Raw genomic sequence first — 22,684 nt, forward strand, 5'->3', positions numbered from 1 at the left:
ATTAGACATTAAAAGATTGGAAAAAGATTGGATCTCGATTTCTGCTGTGACATTCAGATGGTAGAGTCAGAACTTGGTGTCAACAATATGAAACCATGGATCCACCCTGCCTTGTATCAACGGTTTAGGCTGCTGGTGGTGTAATGGTGTGGGGAATATTTTCGTGGCACACTTTGGGCCCATTAATACTATTTGAGCATCGTGTCAACACCACAGCCTACCTGAGTATTGTTGCTGACCATGTCCATCCCTTTATGACCACAGTGTACCCATCTTCTGATGGTTTCTTCCAGCAGGATAAGGTGCCAAGTCATAAAGCACGAATCATCTCAGACTGGTTTCTTGAACATGACACTGAGTTCACTGTACTCAAATGGCCTCCACAGTAACTGGAGCTTAATCCAATAGAGCACCTTTTTGGGATGTGGTGGAACAGGAGATTCACATCATGGATGTGCAGCCGACCAGTCTACAGCAACTGCGTCATGATATCATGTCAGTTTGGACCAAAATCTCTGAGGAATATTCTTGGTACATCTTGAATCTGTGCCACAAAGGATTAAAGCAGTTCTAAAGGCAAAAGGATTTCCAACCGGGTACTAGTAAGGTGCACCTCATAAAGTGGCCGGTGTGTGTATGTGTATGTATATATAAAGGAATGAAGCAATGAAGAAAACAAATGGCTTGTGGATTATTTATACACGTGTAGATATCAAGCACATGTTGTACGACTATAGCTTTAGTTTCATGAATTTATAAATGGTCTGTTCTGGTCCTCCATCCTCTAATTGAAGGGTTGTTGCTCTAGTGGACCGGAGGTTCATGTATTATGCATAGCAAACAACTGAGTGCAGGCTACATTATGGTCCCATCATGCTAGCTGGGTCCTGCTGGTATAGAGAGAGATGATATTTCATATAGTCACAGCCTCATTAAGAGGCCACACTACTGGCCAGAACACACACACAAACAAACACATACACTGGACAGCATGCTGTTTAAACAACAATGCTGATCTAGCCATGACCCTATATATCAGCACTGCGAGTACTGTCTCGTCTCATTGTCATTATGTGATATAAGTGCTGTAAGCCTCAAAACAGGCTGTTTGCTGTTTTGAGTGAAGAAAAATAAACGATATGCCTAAATTTAGTCTGTGTCTTTTATACTGGAATTTTCTGCAGGTAATCGAAACAATTTTTTAAGGAAAACTTCCACTTTTATCTTAGATTAGCATAAATAATTTAATCAGATTAGACCATTAGCATCTGACTCAAAAAATAAATAAATAAATAAATAAATAATTTTTCATCTAGCTCCTAGACAGAATGACATAGAAAATAGCAACTTTTAATGTTCAGTCAATCTTAGTACTTGATGTAACAACAGAAGAGCAAAATGCTAATGGATTTATGCTAAGCAAAAAGAGATTCTGAATTCAAAAATGATAAAACTGTTTAACTGTCTAGTTGAATCTAAAATGAGGGCATTTGCAAATAAAACTGGCATGTGCCTTTAAATATACCAGTAGGCAAGGATTGTGTTTTATTATTTGCATAAGTGTTATTGATGTCTGCATCGTGTCTTCCTTTAGATGCCTCATTTTAAAGGAGAGAGAAGGTGCTGAAATGTGTCTCTCTGTGTACACCTTGAAAGGCAGCTTGTCATTGCAGGATTGAGATGGAAACTGGCAAGAATGCATCAATTATTGACTGTGCTTTTATTCATAAAGAACAGGATTATGTAATAAGAAAAGCTCTCCAGCTCCCCCTCACACTCCCAGCTCTCATTTGCTGAACCACTAAAGATAGAAATCTTTGAGTGAATAATGCAAACATGCTCCTCGTTCCCGATCCTTTCTTTACACAGACTTGAGCTGAACAGATGTGCACAGAAAAGAGCAATTTATACATATGATGTTCTTAGTACACTCCGTATGACAGCATTAACAGCTGATCTGTGCTTATACTCCAGCAACTGTGTTTAAAAGCCAGAGCTGTGTGCAGAAGACAATAAACAAAATAAACATCATATATGTGTTTCTTTCAGATGTATCTGGACATTATGTCTGTTATATCCATCCATACTTCCTCCTTAAATTGGAGATTTTAATTTAACAAGTACATTAATATTTCAATCCGATTTGACATGCCAAGAAATATCTCATTCATAACTGTGCTCTATATCTCTAGGCTAAAAAAGTATTTTTTTTCTTGACTTTATATGTGTTCTGCATTTTTACTTTTTAGCAGGTGCTGATACAACGCATGGAGGTTTATTGTATAATACTTGTAATGTGCTGTTTGTATTATAGGATGGCTATACAAGGGGTCTGGTAGCATTTATTGTAATTTCCATCAGAAGATAATTAACTTGTCAGGTACTATTTTAAAAAAAGCCTAGGCTAATGTGGTGTTTAAAATTGATAGAAACTTATTTGATGCAGTGCAGTATGGCAAAATTGCATCTGGTTAAAAGGTGTGACATGTATTATACAGTTACGACTGGCATTTGGTCCAGTATGATTCCAGTATGTGTGAAATAGCTGAAATGCCAGTCTATCAATTTTGCAATTTCTTTCCGCCAGTTATGGAAACCAAGCAACTTGTTGTTTAGGATTGGTTTACCCTAAATATACACTGTCAATTGTGTTTATTTACTTTCTTTAAAAAAATAAACAGATTGCTTAAAAGCAATTGAGTTTTTTTTGTTTTTTGTTTTTTTTTTCTAAGTGGGTAAACTGTGAACTGTTAGTTTGACATAGTGATAATGATTTTAGGTCATCAGGTTTACTAAATAATTTTGACAACAAGTTTACTCACTTTCTTCCCTTTCACTTTTTACAGCTTAAACGGTCCTCTTTTTTCTCCTTTAGAGAGGTTAATGATACCTTAGATTCTAACATGACGCAACGCAACTCAACGTAACGTAACGTAACGTAACGTAACGTAATACAATAACGTCTGGACCAAAAATCTGCCCGTGAACACACCAAACGGACAGTAGCCAGCTGATGTGCCAACTATCTGTTTTCTCATTCAGAAAGGCATTGAGAAAGATTTTCCAATGCGTATATAAAGCATAAATAAACAGCATTGATTACCATTATCACAGTAATCAAAATGGAAGGATTTACTCCTACTGCATATAGTTGGCATATAATTATTAGCCCCCTTTATTATTATTATTGTTATTATTATTTTATAATATTTCCCAAATTATATTTAACAAAGCAAGGAATTTTTCACAGTATTTCCTATAATATTTTTACTTCTAAAGAACTGTAGACTTGCCTAACTATACAAACTACCTTGGTTAACCTAGTTAAGCCTTTAAGCTGTATACTACTATCGTGAAAAATATCTAGTAAAATAGTATATACTGTCATCATGGAAAATATGAAAGAAATCACACATATAGTCATTAAAACTACTGTATTGTGTTCAGAAATGTGTTAAACATCTTCTTTCCAGTAAACAGAATTCGGGAAAATTAAACAGGCGGACTAATAATTCAGGAGAGCTGATAATTTTGACTTCAACTGTATGCTTGGGAATCTAATAATCCATATCCTTTACAAATATTTGAGAAATGTATAAGAATTATAGCCAGCCTCTTTGATTTCCTTCTTGACTTTAATCGTTTACTAGTTTAACCTTTAAATTCGTCAAGGAGCAATGAGTTGAACACACCAAACCAACTAGCCACACCCACGCTGACCAGTAGACCAATGAAACCCATAGGACAGCCATCGGCTTGGTGTGTCCTAGCCCTACACGAAGCGAGGGCCACAAAGGCATCTTGAACAGGCCTAGCAAAGCAACCTGTTTAGGGTTATTAATCGTCCACTGCCACCCACCTTCTAGGGCCTAGAGGAGTCAGACAGGAAGGGCTACATTATTTCTCGCTCAGACTCATGCACAGCTTCCTTAACTCCCCTGTCATCCATGCAATGATTTAATTAAAGCAGCCAGCTTTGCTCAGCCCTCTCGCCTCAGACCAGCCTCTCCTCTGACTGACAACCAGCACATTACTATGCACAGGCAGCAGGAGGGCGGCTACGAGCAGATATGAATGTATGAATAGATAGGATAAAAGGATGGAGTAATTGATTTTCTATCTGCTCTTCCATTTCATTAACTGAATAAATGCACTTGATTTCGGGCAGTTTTTTTTTTTTGGCTTGTTCAAATCAGCCCCATTGTACCATTGTTGAATCTTGTCATTGTTGGCTGACTTTTGTTTTTGTGGCACGATAACGTCACAGAAAAAAATAAGCTGTTCTGTACCCAGTAGAATCAGGAATGTGCGCATTTGTTCCCATGATCCTCTGCCGTTCTGAAACAGTTCTATTTGTCATTCTCTTGTACGACGTGCCTTTGAAGATCTGACAAGAAGCTTTGTTTTGTTTTTGTTTGTCATGCGGGATTTGGTGTTAAACAATGTCATAGTTTTAATTAGAAATTCATGTTGTCTACTGTGGCGCATCTTTACTTTATGGATTATATAAACAAATCTTTACATTTTTGTCAGTGTACATATATAAACAAGCTTTTTTTGCTGTCTCTTATCTTCTTTCAGATGTGATCCACACTGTCGGCCCAATCGCCAGAGGAAATGTGGGCCAGTCCCAAAGAGATGACCTTGAATCCTGCTACTATAGTTCCCTCAAGCTGATGAAGGACAATAACTTGAGATCCGTGGTGAGTTTATAGACATTTAAGACTCTGGCTTTCCTGAGATATCTTGAATCCAGTAGAAATACAGTATTGAAGATGATCAAACATTGTTGACATTGCTGTTAGATGGAGTTGTTAGATGCTGTATTAGATGGTGATTGCAACACAGTGATCAGCAGGACCTGAGGCAAAATTTCAGATAGAGACACATCCAGGCAGCATTCTCTGTTGGTTTCCTCTTGGGCATCAGTGGATGACCTACTGTGAAGCTCTGTCAATGCTCAAACTGTTGTTGTTGTTGCAAAATGAGGCAATTTCAAGCAAAACAAAAGCCAAATGATGAACCTAATTTACAGTTGTGGAACTTTTTACAGTTTTGTTTTGATTTAGTCTGCTCAAAGCCCACTCATCTATTGCAATCATCTGGAATCTCACATTAGTTCAGTGCCTCCAATCAACAATCAATCAATCAATAGTACCAAATCCAATCAACAGCCAGTCAGTAGTAACAAATTTAATCAACAACCAACCAATCAATTAAACCAGATCCCCATCCTCATTAAATCAAATATCTAATCAGCCAATCACATAGCAGCAACTGAATGAAGTTTAAACCAATCCCCATCATAGTAAAGGAATGGGAATTTTAATGATTATGAGCATGGCATTATTTGTTGATAGTCAATTATGCCACCAAGTATTAAAGCCGCAGTCACACTGCACTTTTAGCCCAATAAACTTCTATTCATATGCATACAAATGCAGCAGACTGGAAACGCAGGCTCGTGCGACAAGTTTTGCATGGCACTGCATTTGAAAGTTCAAGCTTGGTAAATTCTGACCTGTGAAATTGCATCAAGTGATTTTGTGAGACCAATAGTAGATCATGACCTCTCTCTACAGAAATGTAAAATATGGAACAATTGTTATTATCTAACCTTTTTTTTTTTTTTAAATCAGATTGCTTTTTGCAGCATCGCAGAAATTTTGCATGCTCAAACTCTACTGTGATTTTAGGCAGTTCTGAAGGCACAATGGTGCCCAGTTTAGTACTAGTAACCTGTACATAAAAATTGTCCAGTGATTGTACATCAAAATACAGAAGAAAGATTCTTTTTTTAATTTTTTATTTCAAGTGTGACTTAAATATTTAGTCAGCTTTACTGTAAAACCAAAAAGAGATGAAGTGCAAGGGTTTGTAAATAACATTTTGATTGCTGAGAAAAGGCAAAATAATAATAATAAATATTCAAATATTCAAACATCCTTGTATACTTTACCAGCATTCAAGCAGCTCTGTTTATCCTACTTTTACAAAAAATATCCTTCTAATCTAATAAAAAATAGCGGACAGTTACAGGGAACAATATAGACATACATATACATAACATATACATAAACCAACCAACCACATTTAAAAAGAACGATAATAAATAAATGAATAAAAATCAACCATCTCAATTATGAATAAAATACATGCGGCATCATTAAGAAATAAGTCATGTACAACACACACACGTTAAACAATTCTGAACACACAACCTCTGTTTTATAGTAGATTTTTCTCCTTTAAAAACAGTGCCAGTGCAATGATAATATCCTGAGATGTTATCTTTCCTGTCCTGGTTTCATTGGCAGCATGTTTTAATTAAAATCAGTTAATTATCACCACAATGCTAATGACAGTGCTGTCCTCGCTATCACTGCGGAACATTTTCTTTAATAATTTGGATCAAAACTGTAGCAGTTGCATTGCTTTATTTTGAGGGCTCTCACAGAGTTTGATAAACTTCTTAATGCATAGCAAATCGTCAATGTCAATTATTATAACTAACTGCCAAGACAGTTCCCAGAAAACCATGTAATAAAATTGATTCATTTATTTTTTTTATTCTTACTAAATCATAACAAAGGCATTGGTTTACTCGCTAGCTTTCAAAGAACTGCACATGCTGTATGTCTCACAGCTGGAATGCATAAGGGCTCAAATTTTCCATATTGCAACTATATTCAGATTGTTTCTCAGCTCTGCGAATTACTAGACAACCTCAGGCTTTAATGAAGCTGGCCAAAGACCAGCAGCTTTGGACTGGGAAGACGTAAAGTCTGAGGGTGTGCTGTTCCAGCTGCTGACCCCATCTCCACCATCTGGTGCGCATGAGTTATGGATCTGCTTTAATCCATGGTGGTCACAACCAGAGGGGCCGTGAGCACAACAGACCAATCAGCTCCTTCATCCAGGCCAACAGCGGCCCCTGAGAGGATCTCTCACAATTAGCCATGATGAGTCTGTCTTTGCGGGACAAATCGCTAACTTCAGCACTTGATGAACCACTTTAATCTCACCGTGAGGATGGAGGGGTTTCGGCGTTGTCATCATTACAAGGATGGAAATGCGTGGTTATGGTTGCATGAATCCACTTCTGGCTACGATATATGCGCGCAGCTGCTTATGAGTGACTGGAATTAAATGCTAATTAGCTATTCTGCTTACTCTGTGTTATCTTATCGCATAAACAAACCTTCACTGCTGCATGTAGAAGGTCATGAATGAGTCTAGGGGGTTTGAGATGCTATGCATTTACTCCTAAATTCCTCATTTGTTAGAACATCAGCAGGTGAAGCCAGGAAAGAGATTGTGTATCCTTCGTTTTGTGTTTCTTTTCCAAAGCAGTGGCTCTTTTACAGTACGCTCTCTTACACATGAATTTGTCTTCCCTTCTCTATTTATTTATTCAATAATTCACATATTGACGTGAAAGCGGCTCTGGTTTTACTCAAAGGCAGGTCCGGTTTGGTGGGACGTGTTTAGACAGCTGCTACAGATTATTGTAGACCTTCGGAGAAAACCCTGCTGCCCGTTTTGATTGACTGATGTCTGTCCAGTGAGTTTGGCTAGCCGCTATGCTCGAGTGCTTGAGCCTATGCTTGAATTTACTGTTAGGCGTATGCAGTGAAATTATAAGAATTCCCAGATTTTTATGGACTGTGTCAGTGGCTGATCTATAGCAGAGGTTCCAGACCACTTCCCTGGTAGATTAGTGCTAAACTCATTGGAAAATATGTCACTTAGAAAAGACAAAGCACACATTTCCCAAAAAAGGAACAGCTCCTCTTGAGGGGTGTTGCAGTATTGCAGGTGGATTTGTGACATGAATGGAAAGTAATATAAAAATGCTAAAAAAATAAACATGTGCAACAAAAGATGGGAATTGGTTGAGCTCTTGAGTTAATGCTTGTTCTTGAGAGCCTACAGACAGGCCCTGAGGCAGAGAGAGATCTGAACATGTGCTGCGCAGACAAATTCCCCTTGATTATCTCAAGCGATAGGGACCCGTGAACATATTTCTAGACAGGAGGAATCCAGTGCTGAAATGTTAGAATGAGGACCCTCGCTTATTTTCCCCCTCGTTGTTTTTGAAAGCATAGTTGAAATGGGTGTAGTTCCAGCGCAAGATGAGCAACTATGAGAACAACTTTTCTGGATTACAATTAAAACCTAAAAGTAATAATAATAATGAAGTAGTAGTAGTAGTAATGAGAAAAATATTAAAATAATAATAATAATAATAACAATGACACGTTATAATTATTATTATTATTACTACTATTATTATTATTATTATTATTATTATTATTATTATTAATAATAGTATTATTAATATTATTATTATCATTGTTGTTATTAACAACATCAGCAACAACAATAATATAATAATAATAATAATAATAAGAAGAAAATAATAATAGTTATTATATAATAATAATAATAATAATAATAATAATAATAATAATAATAATTTTTATTAATACTACTTCATGTTGGGGTCTTCCTAACAGTTATAGAAGTGCATTCCACAACCTTCTAGAAATATGCATACATATGTTTAATTTAGCTAGTTTAAGAGCCATTTTAACAGTATCACATCAATATTTGTTTTTTGGCACCATATGCTGAAATTGCAATTAAATGCCTACGTTTTTTTTATCATTGATTTTACAGCGTCTATATCATGATGGATATCATTAGGCAGGTGTGTTATCTACAGGAAAGGTTAGAAGGTAACCATCGATGCACTTGTCGCTTGCCAACAAACGCTCCTGCAGATTGGGATGAGTAATGTTTTACTGGAAGCGATAGCTTAGGGCACATTAGTTTAGCATGACACCTGTGTATGCGCTGTGAAGCTGAATAAAGGATGAGCTTCATCTTTAGAAATGACAAGCTCTTGCAGCCAAGATGCTTAACCTCCAGAATGTGGTTTAACGCTTCTTGGACCAGGAGCAAGAAACTTAGTCTTCATCTCTGTCGGGTCTGGATATTTCTGCTCTGTTCCACATTACAAAATGGTAATGTCTTGAGTAAACATAGTATTTTTGTCTGCTTTTTTGCAGCATTATTATATAAAATTGTAGTATATGTAGTATAATATATATAGTAGTAATATATAATGTATAATCTATACTGTATAATAATATAACATATAATAGTAACATGATCAGCATTATTTCACATACTTAAAGTATTCATTAATCTTTTGAAATAGTTGTTAGATTCTGAATATAGATTTTTGTATATACTTTTGTCATTAGCTATATATATATATATATATATATATATATATATATTCATATATATATATATATATATATATATATATATATATATATATATATATATATATATATATATATATATATATATATATTCATATATATATATATTCATATATATATATATATATATATATATATATATATATATATATATATATATATATATATATATATATATATATAAAGATTTCAGTACTTATTCTAGCTTAATTTTTTTTAATAGCTTTGTTTAGTTTAGTTTGGTTTGGTTTTGTTTTTATATTCTATTCTATTCTATTCTATTCTATTATTATATTATATCTATATATTATATTATATTCCCATTAAAATATTAAATCCTACTTTTTTAAATACATTTTATTCAATTATAGTTATATGATACTTTTATGAAGTGAGAGAGAATATATGAGAGAATGAGATTAAAATCCAGCACATCCGGTCACCACATCTCCCCCGTGTGAACCCTGTATACACATTCTCATTCCCACTCTTGTGCTCCTCTTATTTCTGTGACCAAGTAAACAATCTGTCACGTTACCCTGGAGGCCCGTTGGAGCCACGTGTGACCGCGGCCTGGTCTGAGGACATCAGCAGAGCTAACCGCGCTCCAGAACGTCAGCGTGGGGAATAGTGGGAACTGTGGCTCCGGCGAAGTGCATTTACCATGCACCCATGAAGCCACAAAATGCTCCACGGCGCTGAGAGCTGATAATTTATGGCGGCTCGCGTCTCCATCGGCTGCATGGATATAAAAAAATGCCACCACAAAGGCCTCTGCTTATGTGCACTGTTAGCGCTAGTTGCTCATATGAGCGGTGCTTTGGTAAAATGAAAGGGACGGGTGAGTACAGATCGCAAAATCAGTCAAGATAATAAAACTGTCTGAACAGCCAGGATAGGAGGAGTCTTGCTCTAGTACTCTCTCAATATGTGTGAGAGCCAAGAGACGTTAAATGCACAACACTTGCAGGAGTATTTTGGGACAGCGGGAGCTCAGGGAAACAGAAGAGGTTTTTGTTAACATTGTTAAAGAGAAAAGACTTGATAACGGTTGTGAAGATTGAACAGAAAGAGAGTAGAACACATTGCAAAGAGTGTTGCTGATAAAGCTTTCACACTTTGTGATTAACCAGGGTGTTAATTGTATATTTTTTGAATACACTTGTGGAAGAGCTTGCCTACGAAAAGCACTTGAGCTACTTTGCAATTATAATTTTGGGTTTTTTATATGTTGAAAATTATGGTATGTTGTGAAATTAAATTGAAATTGAAAGCAACTGTTCTTTTTAAATGCATTAAGGTTAAACAAATCAACATTTTATATGCATTATATGCTAATTTAAAGTTTAAAAATGCAGTAGTGGTTGAACTAAGTATTGTAGTTCAAATTCAAAATGGAGGCTTTTCTTCACCCAGCCCCTACTCTGATTTCACGCAAACACAGGTTGCCAGATTGATGACCAACAGGTGTGAGTGTGTCTGATGATTTGCAAAACTTTTATTATAAATTTTGCTAATTAAACACCTCATGTTGATTTTTATTACTCTGAAACTTAATCTCATTTTCGAGACTATCCTCTGTAGGTTGAGACAACCTTCAAGACTGAAATGAAATAGGCTGTTTTTTTCCACCAAGGCAACCTAGGGTGTCAAACATGGGCGTTGCTAGGCCTATTTTGGGGGGGATGTAACCCCTATATTTCTACTCAGGGCCCCTAAAACTTTTGCGATTAACTAATAAACTGTAAAATAAATTATCGCCTCAGTCGCCTTTAAATTTGATATAAAAATTGCAGCAGAATTTGGCTCCTCCCCGTCTTTTGTTTTTCATTTGATCAGCAAACCACAGCCATGGACAGGGAGAGAGCTAGGTCTGTGTTAATTGATAAATTGCTATAATATCTGCTTATTTGCAGTTCTTTGATATAGATAACCATGTTTCACCTGTATCCCAATGTCACGGAGGAGCAGCCGGGTTTTCTCGGCGTTCACCTCATCAGCACACCTTTTTTCTCCAATGAAAAATGTAACTCTAAATGAACATTTCGCTATTTTTATTTCAAAATGAACTAACAATATTACACACTTTACAGTTAGTGTGGCATTGGCTATAACATACAATTTTGCACAGAAATTATTAAACCGTGGCAAAAGCACTTAAGAGAATGTTCTCTGTATAACTGTCACTCAGTCACTGACAGATAGAAACATACAGTGTTGTCCAGAATTAAAAAAAAACAAAAAAACTTGTTATATTATTATTATTCAGATTGTAAAATATGTGAATTAGCCTGTAAGTTTAAAAATATATTTTATATGTATGTCATTTAATTAGAAAATTGGCAGTTTATTTATTTAATACATAGAAACAAAAAATGCACTTGAATACAGAAAGGGCTTTTTACTACAGTAAACAGGTGGTTTGAGCCTAATTGGCTAATTCAGATTTTTTTTTTTTTATCTTATAAGGAGCTGAGCCCACTTAAAATGAAAATCCTTAAATTGCCCCTGGTGTCCAAATATAGCTTAGTAAACTGGCAGTGGGTGGAGTTACAGACCAAAACAAAGACAGACGTTCCAAAAACAGAAAACAAAGAGAATGTTTAAAAGAGAATAGCTGACTTTAGTATTTTTTTAAGATAAACATGTATGCTCAACTTAGCATGTTTCGTAAATATTGGCAAACATTATGGTCATTTTATGCTATAGAACAGTTAAAAATGTACATAAAGCACCGTTAAGATACATTTATGATTTTTATAAATGCTGAAAACTCACATAGCTAGATCTTCAGCTTCACAGCAGAACAATGCTGGAACTTTGTTGATGGCTCCCTGGCCATCATGAAGAAAGAGATGGTGAACTAATGAACTTTAAACCATTTTAATAATGAAAATAAACATAAAAACAAATGGATAGTGACAGCCCCGGCCTAAACAGAAAGTGAAAACTAAACTAAACTCCAGGCCTGGTTCTATATAGTCTTCCACTGCAGCCTCTCATCTGTTTAAGTTTCCAGTGCTTCTTCGTAAGAATCGACAATGGTGTGAAACATAGGTGATGGTTATTAACACTCGCGCCACTGACCTCGTTCAAACTCCCACAGCTCTCGGCCCTGCCCCACTCGATTCAAACTCTATTGCTGCTTTTATTGGCCAATGACCAGTGAAACTGGAATGAACTGTAAAGGAACCCATCACAGTTTGTTTTGTTTAGCGTTATATTTACGGAAGTGTAAATTCTGCATTGATGTCCTTATACTAACAGAATGGTTAGATGTGTTAAATATGCAAAGACTGTTCACTTATTTTATTGGGGGACATTTTAGTATTGCAGAATAGTCTTGCCCTGAAATTAAAAAAGGTCAAACATTATTTGGTAAATTCACTGATGTCTAAAGCTGCCATTAGAAGCTTTGTTTGCTATAGAAACAGTCAGTCAGTGTTCTGAAATTCACATGCACATAGCCTGAAAAAAAAGCTTTTTAAAAGTTAGCCAGTTGTTTCAGACTTCATTGGTGATTTCAAACAGCAATAAATTTACTAAAAAGAAACAAAAGTTGAAATCATGTCACTAAATAAACCAATTATTGTGTTTAATTAAAAATTTTTAAATTATTTGCGTACTTTTTGGACTTTTGGTCTCATTCTTTGCATTTGTTTTACAGAATTTATGTATAAATATGATAAACAAAAAGAGGGATTTTGTGTGTGTGAGTTTGCTTTGCTCTCGGAATTATTAATTATAAAAAGAACACATAGACTATTACAAAAGCTTGAATGTTAAGACCAGGTTTTTAAAATGATATATATATATATATATACATACACACACACACACACACACACACACACACACACACACACACACACACACACACACACACACACACACACACACACTGAATCATAGCAGGGGTAGTTGTGCATGCAATTGTGGCTGTTGTCTCAGTGGTGGATCCCTCAGAGAGCAGCTCATCTCCATACGGGCTTATTGAATGCCTGAAGCAAGTTTAGGTGGAGAGGTCTCTTGTCTTCATTAGCCATGCCAGCCTGTTCTCATTCTCAGCCTGTAAAAACAGTCACTTATTCCTGCGTGAGGACAACGCCATCTGGTAGCCATTCTCCACTCCAAGGCGATTGATTTCTCCCCAAACTCATAACATACCCTCTAGTTTTGACCTTTTACAAAGAGAAATAACTGTTTACCCAAAACATCATCGTTGTCTCATTTTGCATCAATTCTTTTTGCGCGTTTTCTCCCATTATATGACATTTATGTGCGTTATTAAATTGCCAACACTCCTATTTTTCCTTTAAAGAACAAAACCACCTTCTTAAAAATGACTGTTTCAGAAATTTCTTGGAAATAAGTGAGGTACAAAACAAGAAGGGATTTTCCCCGTATGTTTGACCATATAAGAATATTTGATATACCTCAAATATCTTTGTTGCATTGCTAATAGTCCCATGAGTAACAGACCTCCTCCATGTTTTAAAGCCCACGAAGTACCATGAGTAGGTGCTTTCCACAGTGCTCCATCATTGGGATAGTTCAGTAAATACACATTAAACAAACTTCTGGGCGGTCTACTATCATTTCGGACGGTAATAACGAGTTAGGCAACATTTAGTGGCTTCTTTTTTCCCAAAGAGATGTGTAATCATAGCAATAGTTTACTCTGAAACCACACATTGTTGACTGAAATAACGAAAGCCCAGCAGAAATAGTGATCGATTGTGTTGTGTGGTGAGATCGAATGTCCAGTTTTAGATTATTTCAGAGTTTCCATTGGCTCTGTGATGTAAGATGTGGTGATTTATTTATTCTTATTCTAGGCCTTCAAACTCACATTAGAGGTGCTTCTAGTGCTACCATTTCATTAAACAGACCATTACTTTTGTATTGTGCATGCAAAGAGGACGTATGCTGGAAGATGGGAATTACATTCTGTCGTGCATTCTAGGTCTTGGATTTTTGCCTCAAAAGGATCGTTTGCACAAAAATAAACATTCTGCTTTTTTTTTTTTTCTTCTTTGCCTATTAGTCAAACCTGTATAACCTCTGATGAAATGTTTTGTCTATACAATTTAACCTCATACTGTACTATGGAACCAAAATTTGAATTGGACCCTACTGACTTCAATTGCATGGAATTTTTCAAAATATTAACCTTTGTGTTCCACAGTTAGTCATGGAGGTTATGCAAATTAGTTTATTTATTTATTTATATTTATTTATTTATTTATTTTTAGATAGGGAATAGGAAATTTAGGAGAGGATAGCAATAATAATGGTAGATGAGCATGTTCAGTGCTTTCAAATTACCTCCTATCTAATGAAAATCCCTTTAAGACAAGTCATTTCACTTAGTGGTCATGTTTGAAATGCATCTATGGTATGTAAGTACCGCTCCTATGTTTTATATAGGGAAACATCTGATTCTCCAAAAAGTTCTGGTTGACCAAGCAAAAATCTCATAGAGACAAAGATCATGACACATCAACCTCCTTTATAACTCTTTCTGGACGACACGGTAAGACATCATCTTGTCAAGAAAACGAACTGCTATAGGAATCAATATGAATATCAATGCTGATTATCAATATTGTGTGTGGCACAATCTCATCCAATTCTAAAGTAATTTCTAACTTTTTCCTGATGGCAATTCCTCTCCCAAAATGACAGCTAGCTCTTTGTTTACAAGTTTGTGAGTGTTCAAGGGATTGCTGTCATGTGATTTACATTTGAATGAAGGTGGAAATTCATTTAAAATAATGAGGTCAGAGGGGACATACTGTACTAGTTTCTTACATATTGCAAAACAGGAGAAAATTTATTTTCACATGTAATTGGTTAATTGAAAGTAGAAAGTACATATTTCAACCTTTATGTAGATATATTTCTCATATTTTTGAGGTAAGTGTTCTCTGAGATTCCAGCATGTTTGACGACCCCAAGGGTTCATAGTGAAGCTGCACAAACTGTTGTAAAAACAGGATCGATCAAGAAAAGCGTTCGATCATTCCTTCGCCAGAGGATTCATAAAGACTGCATTTTTCAACATTAAAAACTATATGAGTGACATGTTTTGTGCATTCTATAGTCTTTTATAGGCTTGAGTTTTATCCAATTAATATTTCTATAAGTATTAATTCTTATTCCATTTATAGTTCTAGTTATTAATTCACATTCTTAATTATTTCCAGTTTTGATTTCAATGTGTGTGTGTTTAACTAGTAACATTTATTAAACCTATTTGTTCTGTGTCATTAGTTGCAGCTCAATAACATAAACAAAAATACAAACAAAAAAGTTTCCCTAACTTTAAGGAACAGCACTCCTAATTTATAGAGCACATTGTGTGGCTAATGCTAAAGCAATCAAAGGTGATGACTGGCCACTCCTTGATTTAGCTTAAAGGCTGAATTCTAATGCACTGTGACTAGATCAAGGCTATTTCACTCTTGAACGAGTGCACCGAGATAAGAGAGCTAATTCTTTGATGCAATCGCCTGACGATAGGGAATCAATCGCAATATTATTAGTCTCCCTGTTTGGGAGCAATTTTTTGACACCGCCTCATTTACATGGTGCTTAATCGATGCATTTCGAGGGCCATGCATAATTAATAACCCCGCCGATGCATGAGGTAATTAATAATTGAAGTGAATGATTTTACTCAGCATTGTACCTCAACGCCTGCGGTGATGTTTTATTGCATGAACATGTCCGTGCATGCTCCGGCTTATTGTAACAAACAACAACAGCAAATCTCATGAAAAAGATATTATGAACACTTTAAATGCAGGAACGGACCCCTGAAGAGTTTTATCACAGCCGTTGCGCCGCTTCATTATTTATGCATTTAAATGTTCGCATGTAAAAAGCACCACCCCATCCGCTCTGGCTTTCAGGGATCCAGCTCCCAGAGTGATTAATTAATGTACATTTATGTGCTTAACGGATCGCACACCAACTTTCTCTCCAGCCCTTTCCCCCCTTTCGCTCATAAATTATTGTCACTGTATGCAAGTGGCACCAGCTTGGTTTCTGGAAAAGCTGTGAGTGGCATAAAGCGTTTATTGTGGGTGTTTGCGGGCAGCTCGTAAGACCGCTAAGCAAACCGCAATAAAAGCTTGACAGTATTGAAGGCTTTATGGGTAGATCCGTATAAACTCTCTGTTTCATTCTGCGTCCGCTGATCGACTTTTAATGCTCTTTTACTGGTTGCTTTAGCTTTGCGCACATGAGACGATATTAAACCGCACCATGTGCTATAATGAGGGGAATTATAACTTCTTTTTAATTTCGTTATTTTGCTCACTATGTTGTGGTAAACTTAATCAGGAAAAGATGATGCGCAGACTTACCGCTTTGCTTCCCATAAGCCATACACATGCAGAGCTTTGGTAATGAGCAGCAGATTTGAATGATGATGTAAAATTACTCAGCTGCAGGACTTTTATTATTTTTTTTATTTTTTTTTATCTTGGAACGCTCTTGTGTTTGTGGTTTTAATATCCGTGCTTTGCTGGGCTGCTTTAATGGCAACACTCACTGCATCGGAGTCATAAAACCATTCAGACTCCTCTTGCCAACTTTGTTCTCTCTGCCCTACATAAAAAAAAACACCTGTGTGCATCAAAAAGGTTAATTAGAGTGAAGCTTTAAAAAGGTCATGGTGTCACTTAGTGTTGTCTTTGCTATTTATCTGATGCAGAACACACAGTAAGCCAATTAGCTCCAATTAGGGTTGTGGCGTAGGGGTGGCCTAGTGCGTATTAACGAAGAGACCTTCAGTAATTTCCATAGCCGCCTTTGCTCTGAAAGTGACGAATTTGTGAGATAGCAAAGTGGGGCATGGAAGAATCGGTGCCTCCCTTGACATTTCACCTCAACCGTCCAGGAAGCCTACTCAGGTTTGGTGTTGGCCTGAAATATGGAGGTATGTAAAATGTGACATTTTACTCTAGCGGTCTAATCAAGGCTGATGAAGGGGCATAGTGGGAGAAATAAAGCATGTCGCGGGCACGCTGGGTGTGGTTAACTGATTATGAGCCTCAGGGAGCATCTGCGACTGTGTACCATTATTTTTCTCCCTTTTGGAGGTAATTTTAGAGTACGTGAGGGGAAAAAAAATGCTGGCACTGAGGTTCGTGTGGTAAAAGTGAAACAAAGTTTGAGTCGGGAAAGTGGATCCGAGTGGACTTTATTCACCTATAGTAAATGCACTGTGCTCAGCTTTGATATGTGGTGTCTGTCTATTTGCCGAGTGAATTGTCAGAGGAGGAAACTTTCGAGATCGTCTAGTGATATTTTTCCGGTTGTTTGTATTCCTCTACTTCGCCTGCTGTAAGAATGACAGCCAAGTAGTAGTCAGTGGAAAATGTTGATTAAACAGATGTTGGTTTCAGTGCCTCTGTGGGAGATCAGAAATCCACAATGAGTGGATATTAATTAGACGGTATCAAGGGTGGGTTTCATATTCTGAAGCAAAACAAGAGACTTCATCTTTTTTGTTTCACAGTGACACATGGCAGGAGAAAGAATTTTGTGGGCCAGAGCGAATCCCTATGGCTTGTATACATGCAAACCACATGATAATTTGTGCTTTTTTTTATAATAGATTGCATCTCATATGGTTGTGTATAATGCAAAGCATTTTATTAAACATAGTTTAAAAATTAAGAGTTATTAGCTAGCTTTGAAATTGATTAGAACTGATTTACATTAATACAATTTTCCTTTTATTCACATATAGGTCATAACTGTGCTAATGTTATGGAACAACACAGCCAAAATGGCAAAAATAATTTTACTGCATTTATTTAGCTTTCATTATGCATTTAAAAAAAAGCAATCTACTGTTTTGTAATCTTTTTGTAAGTATTTAAATTGCTCCAGTGTGCTCAAATATTATGTGCATGCTATTGTAGAAATACACTTCTCTAAGTTTGTTAGGATGTAGAAACGTTGTTTAAAATTAAAGTAATTGGGTTTTGTTAGATCACGGTCTCCATGCCAGATAAATAAGATCTAGCCCCGGATGTCAGATCCTGTCAGAAAATGTCTGTTTCTCTGGGTAACAAGGCAGTGGAACCACCCAATTCCCAAACCTTTTAACCAGTGTTCAACTAAATTAACAATCTCCTTTCAATAAAGCAGTTGTTTGAGAAAGCCAGAAGCAGGAGACAAAGTAATGATGATAAAGAAAGAGCGGAGTTTATTGAATTATTATGTGTTATTATAAAACGTGTTATTATACCTCAACCAACAGCAATGGAAAATTACTGCTTCACAGCATTTGTTTTGTTGCTTTGTTTTGGCTTTTTTAAAAATATCATATAAGCGGCTTTTTATTTCATTTAATTTCTAAAAAAAAGTCTCCTTTTTTCTCTTTTGCATGTACAGCTCATAGCAGTGTTGATGTCATGGAACTACAAAGACAAAATGACAAAAAAAAAAGTTTTGATACATTTAATTAGCTTATTAAGCATGCCAAAAGAAGCAATTGACAGTTTTGTAATCTTTTTTTAGTTACTTAAATTGCTAAAGTGGGTTAAAATTCATGCTTACTGTAGATACACATTTATGCGTCGTTTGTTAGGATGTAGAAATATTGTTTAAAATTAAGATATTTTGGTTGGTTTTTAGTTGTAGTTTATTGTTTCAGTTCGTTTTTTGGGGGGGTTTTGGGGGTATTTTATGCTAAAGGCTGCTTTTTATGTCATTCAATTTCTATGAATGTATCTTATTTTTTATTTCTGCAAATACTGTATAGACCATTTTAAGGCATGTCAACAATAACAATGGTCCTACTGTACTTCCGAGAATTCAAAAAGGTCAACATTTGATAAATGATGCTATAATTGCTGTTATGATTGAATTGCTTCTTAATGCAGTTATGAAATAGTTTGACAACAATCAGGAAATGTTCATGGGCCAATGACATCACCACATTGAAATGGTCTATAGTTGATTGCCGTGTTGATGTTATGGAACTACAAATCCGAAACGGCAAAAACAAAAGAAAAAGTTTTAATGCATTTAATTAGCTTTCAATAAGCATGTGAGAGCAGGTAATCTTCAGTTTTGTAATCATTTTAGAATTACTTAAAATTGCTGCAGCACACTCAAGTATTTACATGCTTATAATCTTTTCTAAGTTGTTTGTTAGGATGTTGAAACATTGTTCAAAATGAAGATAATTTGCTTTAGTTAGGTTTTAGTTGATTTTTTTTATTGATTGGTTGTTTTTTGTTTGTTTGTTTTGGATTTTTTTTTTATACCATAAGTAGCTTTTTCTCCATTTAATATCTATAAAAGTCTACTTTTTCCTCGTTTGCACAGATAGGTCATAGCATTGTTGATGTTATGGAACTACAAATCCTAAATAGCAAAAAAGTTTTATGCATTTAATTAGCTTTCCATAAACATGCCAAAACAAGCAATCTACAGTTTTACAATCATTTTTATAATTATAGTATAATTCAATTGCTGTCCAAAATCAAACAGAGAGTGTGTACAGGCTTTCAGCGTATTACAAATTGCCATTGAAATGCATGACCACATCATATAAAACACTGAGAAAGTGTCTAAAAGGGGAGGGATTGTTATGTATCCGAGACCTCATGAGAGAAGAGCATGTTTCATCGGTAGGAGATGTTTGGACTGGAAGACTGAAGGTCTGTCAGAGTGCGAACTGCTGCTAACACCTCCTGACAGCTTTCATCCCACGGGCCAGGCAGATTCACCCAGCTCGAAAAAGTGCAAGAAATGGCCTAATCAGCTGATGCAGCCGGAGCTCCATCTTGGCGTCGTTATCGCGGTGTTGATTGCAGTGTGAGAGGTGTAAGAGGTGCTCTGTCCCTGGTTGATTGTTTTAACAGATTGCCTTTCCTGTGGCAGTGGCGAGATGGTCAGGATGAGTCCTTGTTTACATCATTACAGTTAATTAACAGGCAGAAGTGGAGCAGCGGGAAGCAGACGCTGGACTGAACTGACGTGTATAGACGCCTGACATCGCTAGCGGTGTCACATTTTTATTTTTTTTCCCCAGTGGTGACTTCCATGAAGACCGAATCAGCCTGTCTGGATCTGAATGATTTGATTAGATAATCCGAGTGCCGTCAAGCATGCGAAAAGCCGTCTTTGTCTCCTAATTCCTAAACTCTCATCATTACACTTCAACGCAGCCACGCATGGGGGCATTTTCAATTTAATGCTCGCAGATGGATATTTTAATTATTATTGAATCAACCGTAATGGGGGCCTCCGAATTTACGCATTCTTTATAACGCGTTTAATTAAAGTTGCAGGGCGTAACATGGAACACGACACCACCGCCGTCAGACAACTGCTTCGCAAGTAATGAAGGAAAAAGTAGACAATTATATTAAATTCAACAAATAAAAGTGTTTGTATTTGCTTGCTTATACATAGAAATACAAAACTAAATCTAAAAGTCCAAGAAAAAAATAAAAGAGATTATTTTTATTAATGATTTGTAAATGTATATAATTCATTCTAAAATCTGAATGCATTTGCAATTTGTTATTTTAACAATATGTATTGTTACTATACACTCACCGGCCACTTTATTAGAAACACCTGTCCAACTGCTTGTTAACACAAGTTTCTAGTCAGTCAATTACATGGCAGCAGAATGCAAAAGAAAGGTAATTTAAGTAAGTTTGAATGTGGCATGGTTGTTGGTGCCAGATGGGCTGGTCTGAATTTTTCAGAGAGACTTGTCCGAACTTGAGAATGGTCCGAAAAGGGAAAATATCCAGTAAGCGGCAGTTCTGTGGGTGCAAATGCCTTGTTGATGTCTGAGGAGAATGGCCAGACTGGTTCGAGCTAATAGAAAGGCAACAGTAGCTCAAATAACCAATCTTTACAACAGAGATATGCAGAAGAGCATCTCTGAATGCACAACATGAAGCGGATGGGCTACAGCAGCAACATTCAGATGGTAGGGTCAGAATTTGGTGTTAACAACATGAAAGCATGGATTCGTCCTGGCTTGTATCAACAGCTCAGGCTGATGGTGGTAGTGTAATGGTGTAGGCAATATTTTCTTAGCACACTTTGGGCCCATTAGTACTAATTGATCACCGTGTCAATGCCACACCTTACTTAAGTATTGTTGCTGACCGTGTCCATCCCTTTATGACCATTTTCTGATGGCTACTTCCAGCAGGATAACGCGCCATTTCATAAAGCGCAAATCATCTCAGACTGGATTCTTAAACATGAAAATGAGTTGACTTTACTCAAATGGCCTCCCCAGTCACCAGAGCTCAATCCAATAGAGCACCTTTGGAATGTGGTTGAACAAGGGATTTGCATCATGGATGTGCAGCCGACAAATCCACAGCAGCTGCATGATGCTATTATGTCAGTATAGACCAAAACCTCTCAGGATTTTTTTCCAGTATCATGTTAAATCTATGCCATGAAGGATTAAGGCAGTTCTGAAGGCAAAAGGGTGTCCAATTCAGTATTAGTAACTTAATAAAATGGCCGGTGAGTGTATATGCACCATTACTATACTAAAAATGTATTATGTAACTGTTTAATGTAATACTAAATTAACTAAAATTCAAAGGAAAATAGAGCCAATAATAATAATTTACAACTAATTATTTTTTTACACAAAAGTTTGAACACAATTCATAATCTTAAAGGGATAGTTCACCCCAAAATAAAAATGTCCTCGCTATTTAATCACTCTCATGTGGTTCCAAACATTTACAAGTTTTCTAAAAACTAACAACTAAGGAGATATTTTGCAGAAAGCTGAAAACATGCAGCCATTGACTTCCATAGTAGGAATCCCAGATACTATTAAAATCAATGGTTACTGGTTTCCAACGTTTTTCAAAATATCTTCTTTTGTGTTAAACCGAAGATAAAAAAAAAAAAAAACTCATAAAGGTTTAAATCGAGTAAAAAGTGAGTAAAAGATAGCACAATTAAAAAGTTTGAGTGAACTGCCCCTTTAAACTTTTTTATTTAGTTTTAATGTTTCATGACTTATTTTAAAATGTGCTGGTAAAGCATACAAAACAACAAATAATGAGCAGGTGTGTCCAAACTTTTCACCAGCCGAATACATTTAAATGTTGATCCTCGTAGTACATTATAAATACAGCAAATTACAGCGAGACACAGCTGTGAACTTTTTACCTGTTTCACAGAGGTGAGTGTCATCCACGCTAGCACTCTGTGTATGAAAACAGGTGTCCGTGGTATATTTGCACCTCCAGTATCTCACAGATTGCGATCCCGCTGAGCTGCTAAAGGCCTCAGTGGTCGACTCTCATCCTGTGACATCGCTCTCCATATGCACATTCATTTATGCCTACCGCAGCCGCTGACTC

General features: G+C 36.2%; 1 protein-coding gene across 3 annotated transcripts in view; it reads left to right on the forward strand.

Annotated features, from left to right (window-relative positions):
* macrod2 (mono-ADP ribosylhydrolase 2) overlaps nucleotides 1-22,684 on the forward strand; it is an 862,504-nt gene that overhangs the window by 514,086 nt on the left and 325,734 nt on the right. For all 3 annotated transcript variants that reach the window (XR_015505021.1, XM_087277688.1, NM_200549.1), the window contains 1 exon segment: nucleotides 4,582-4,703. Coding sequence is in view for 2 of the 3 variants with exons in the window: in XM_087277688.1 (XP_087133814.1) it covers nucleotides 4,582-4,703 (122 nt within the window). In the remaining variant the exon portion in view is untranslated.

Source organism: Danio rerio, chromosome 13 (assembly GCF_052040795.2).
Source record: "Danio rerio strain M-AB ecotype USA chromosome 13, GRCz13ab, whole genome shotgun sequence".
Classification (NCBI taxonomy): Eukaryota; Metazoa; Chordata; class Actinopteri; order Cypriniformes; family Danionidae; genus Danio; species Danio rerio.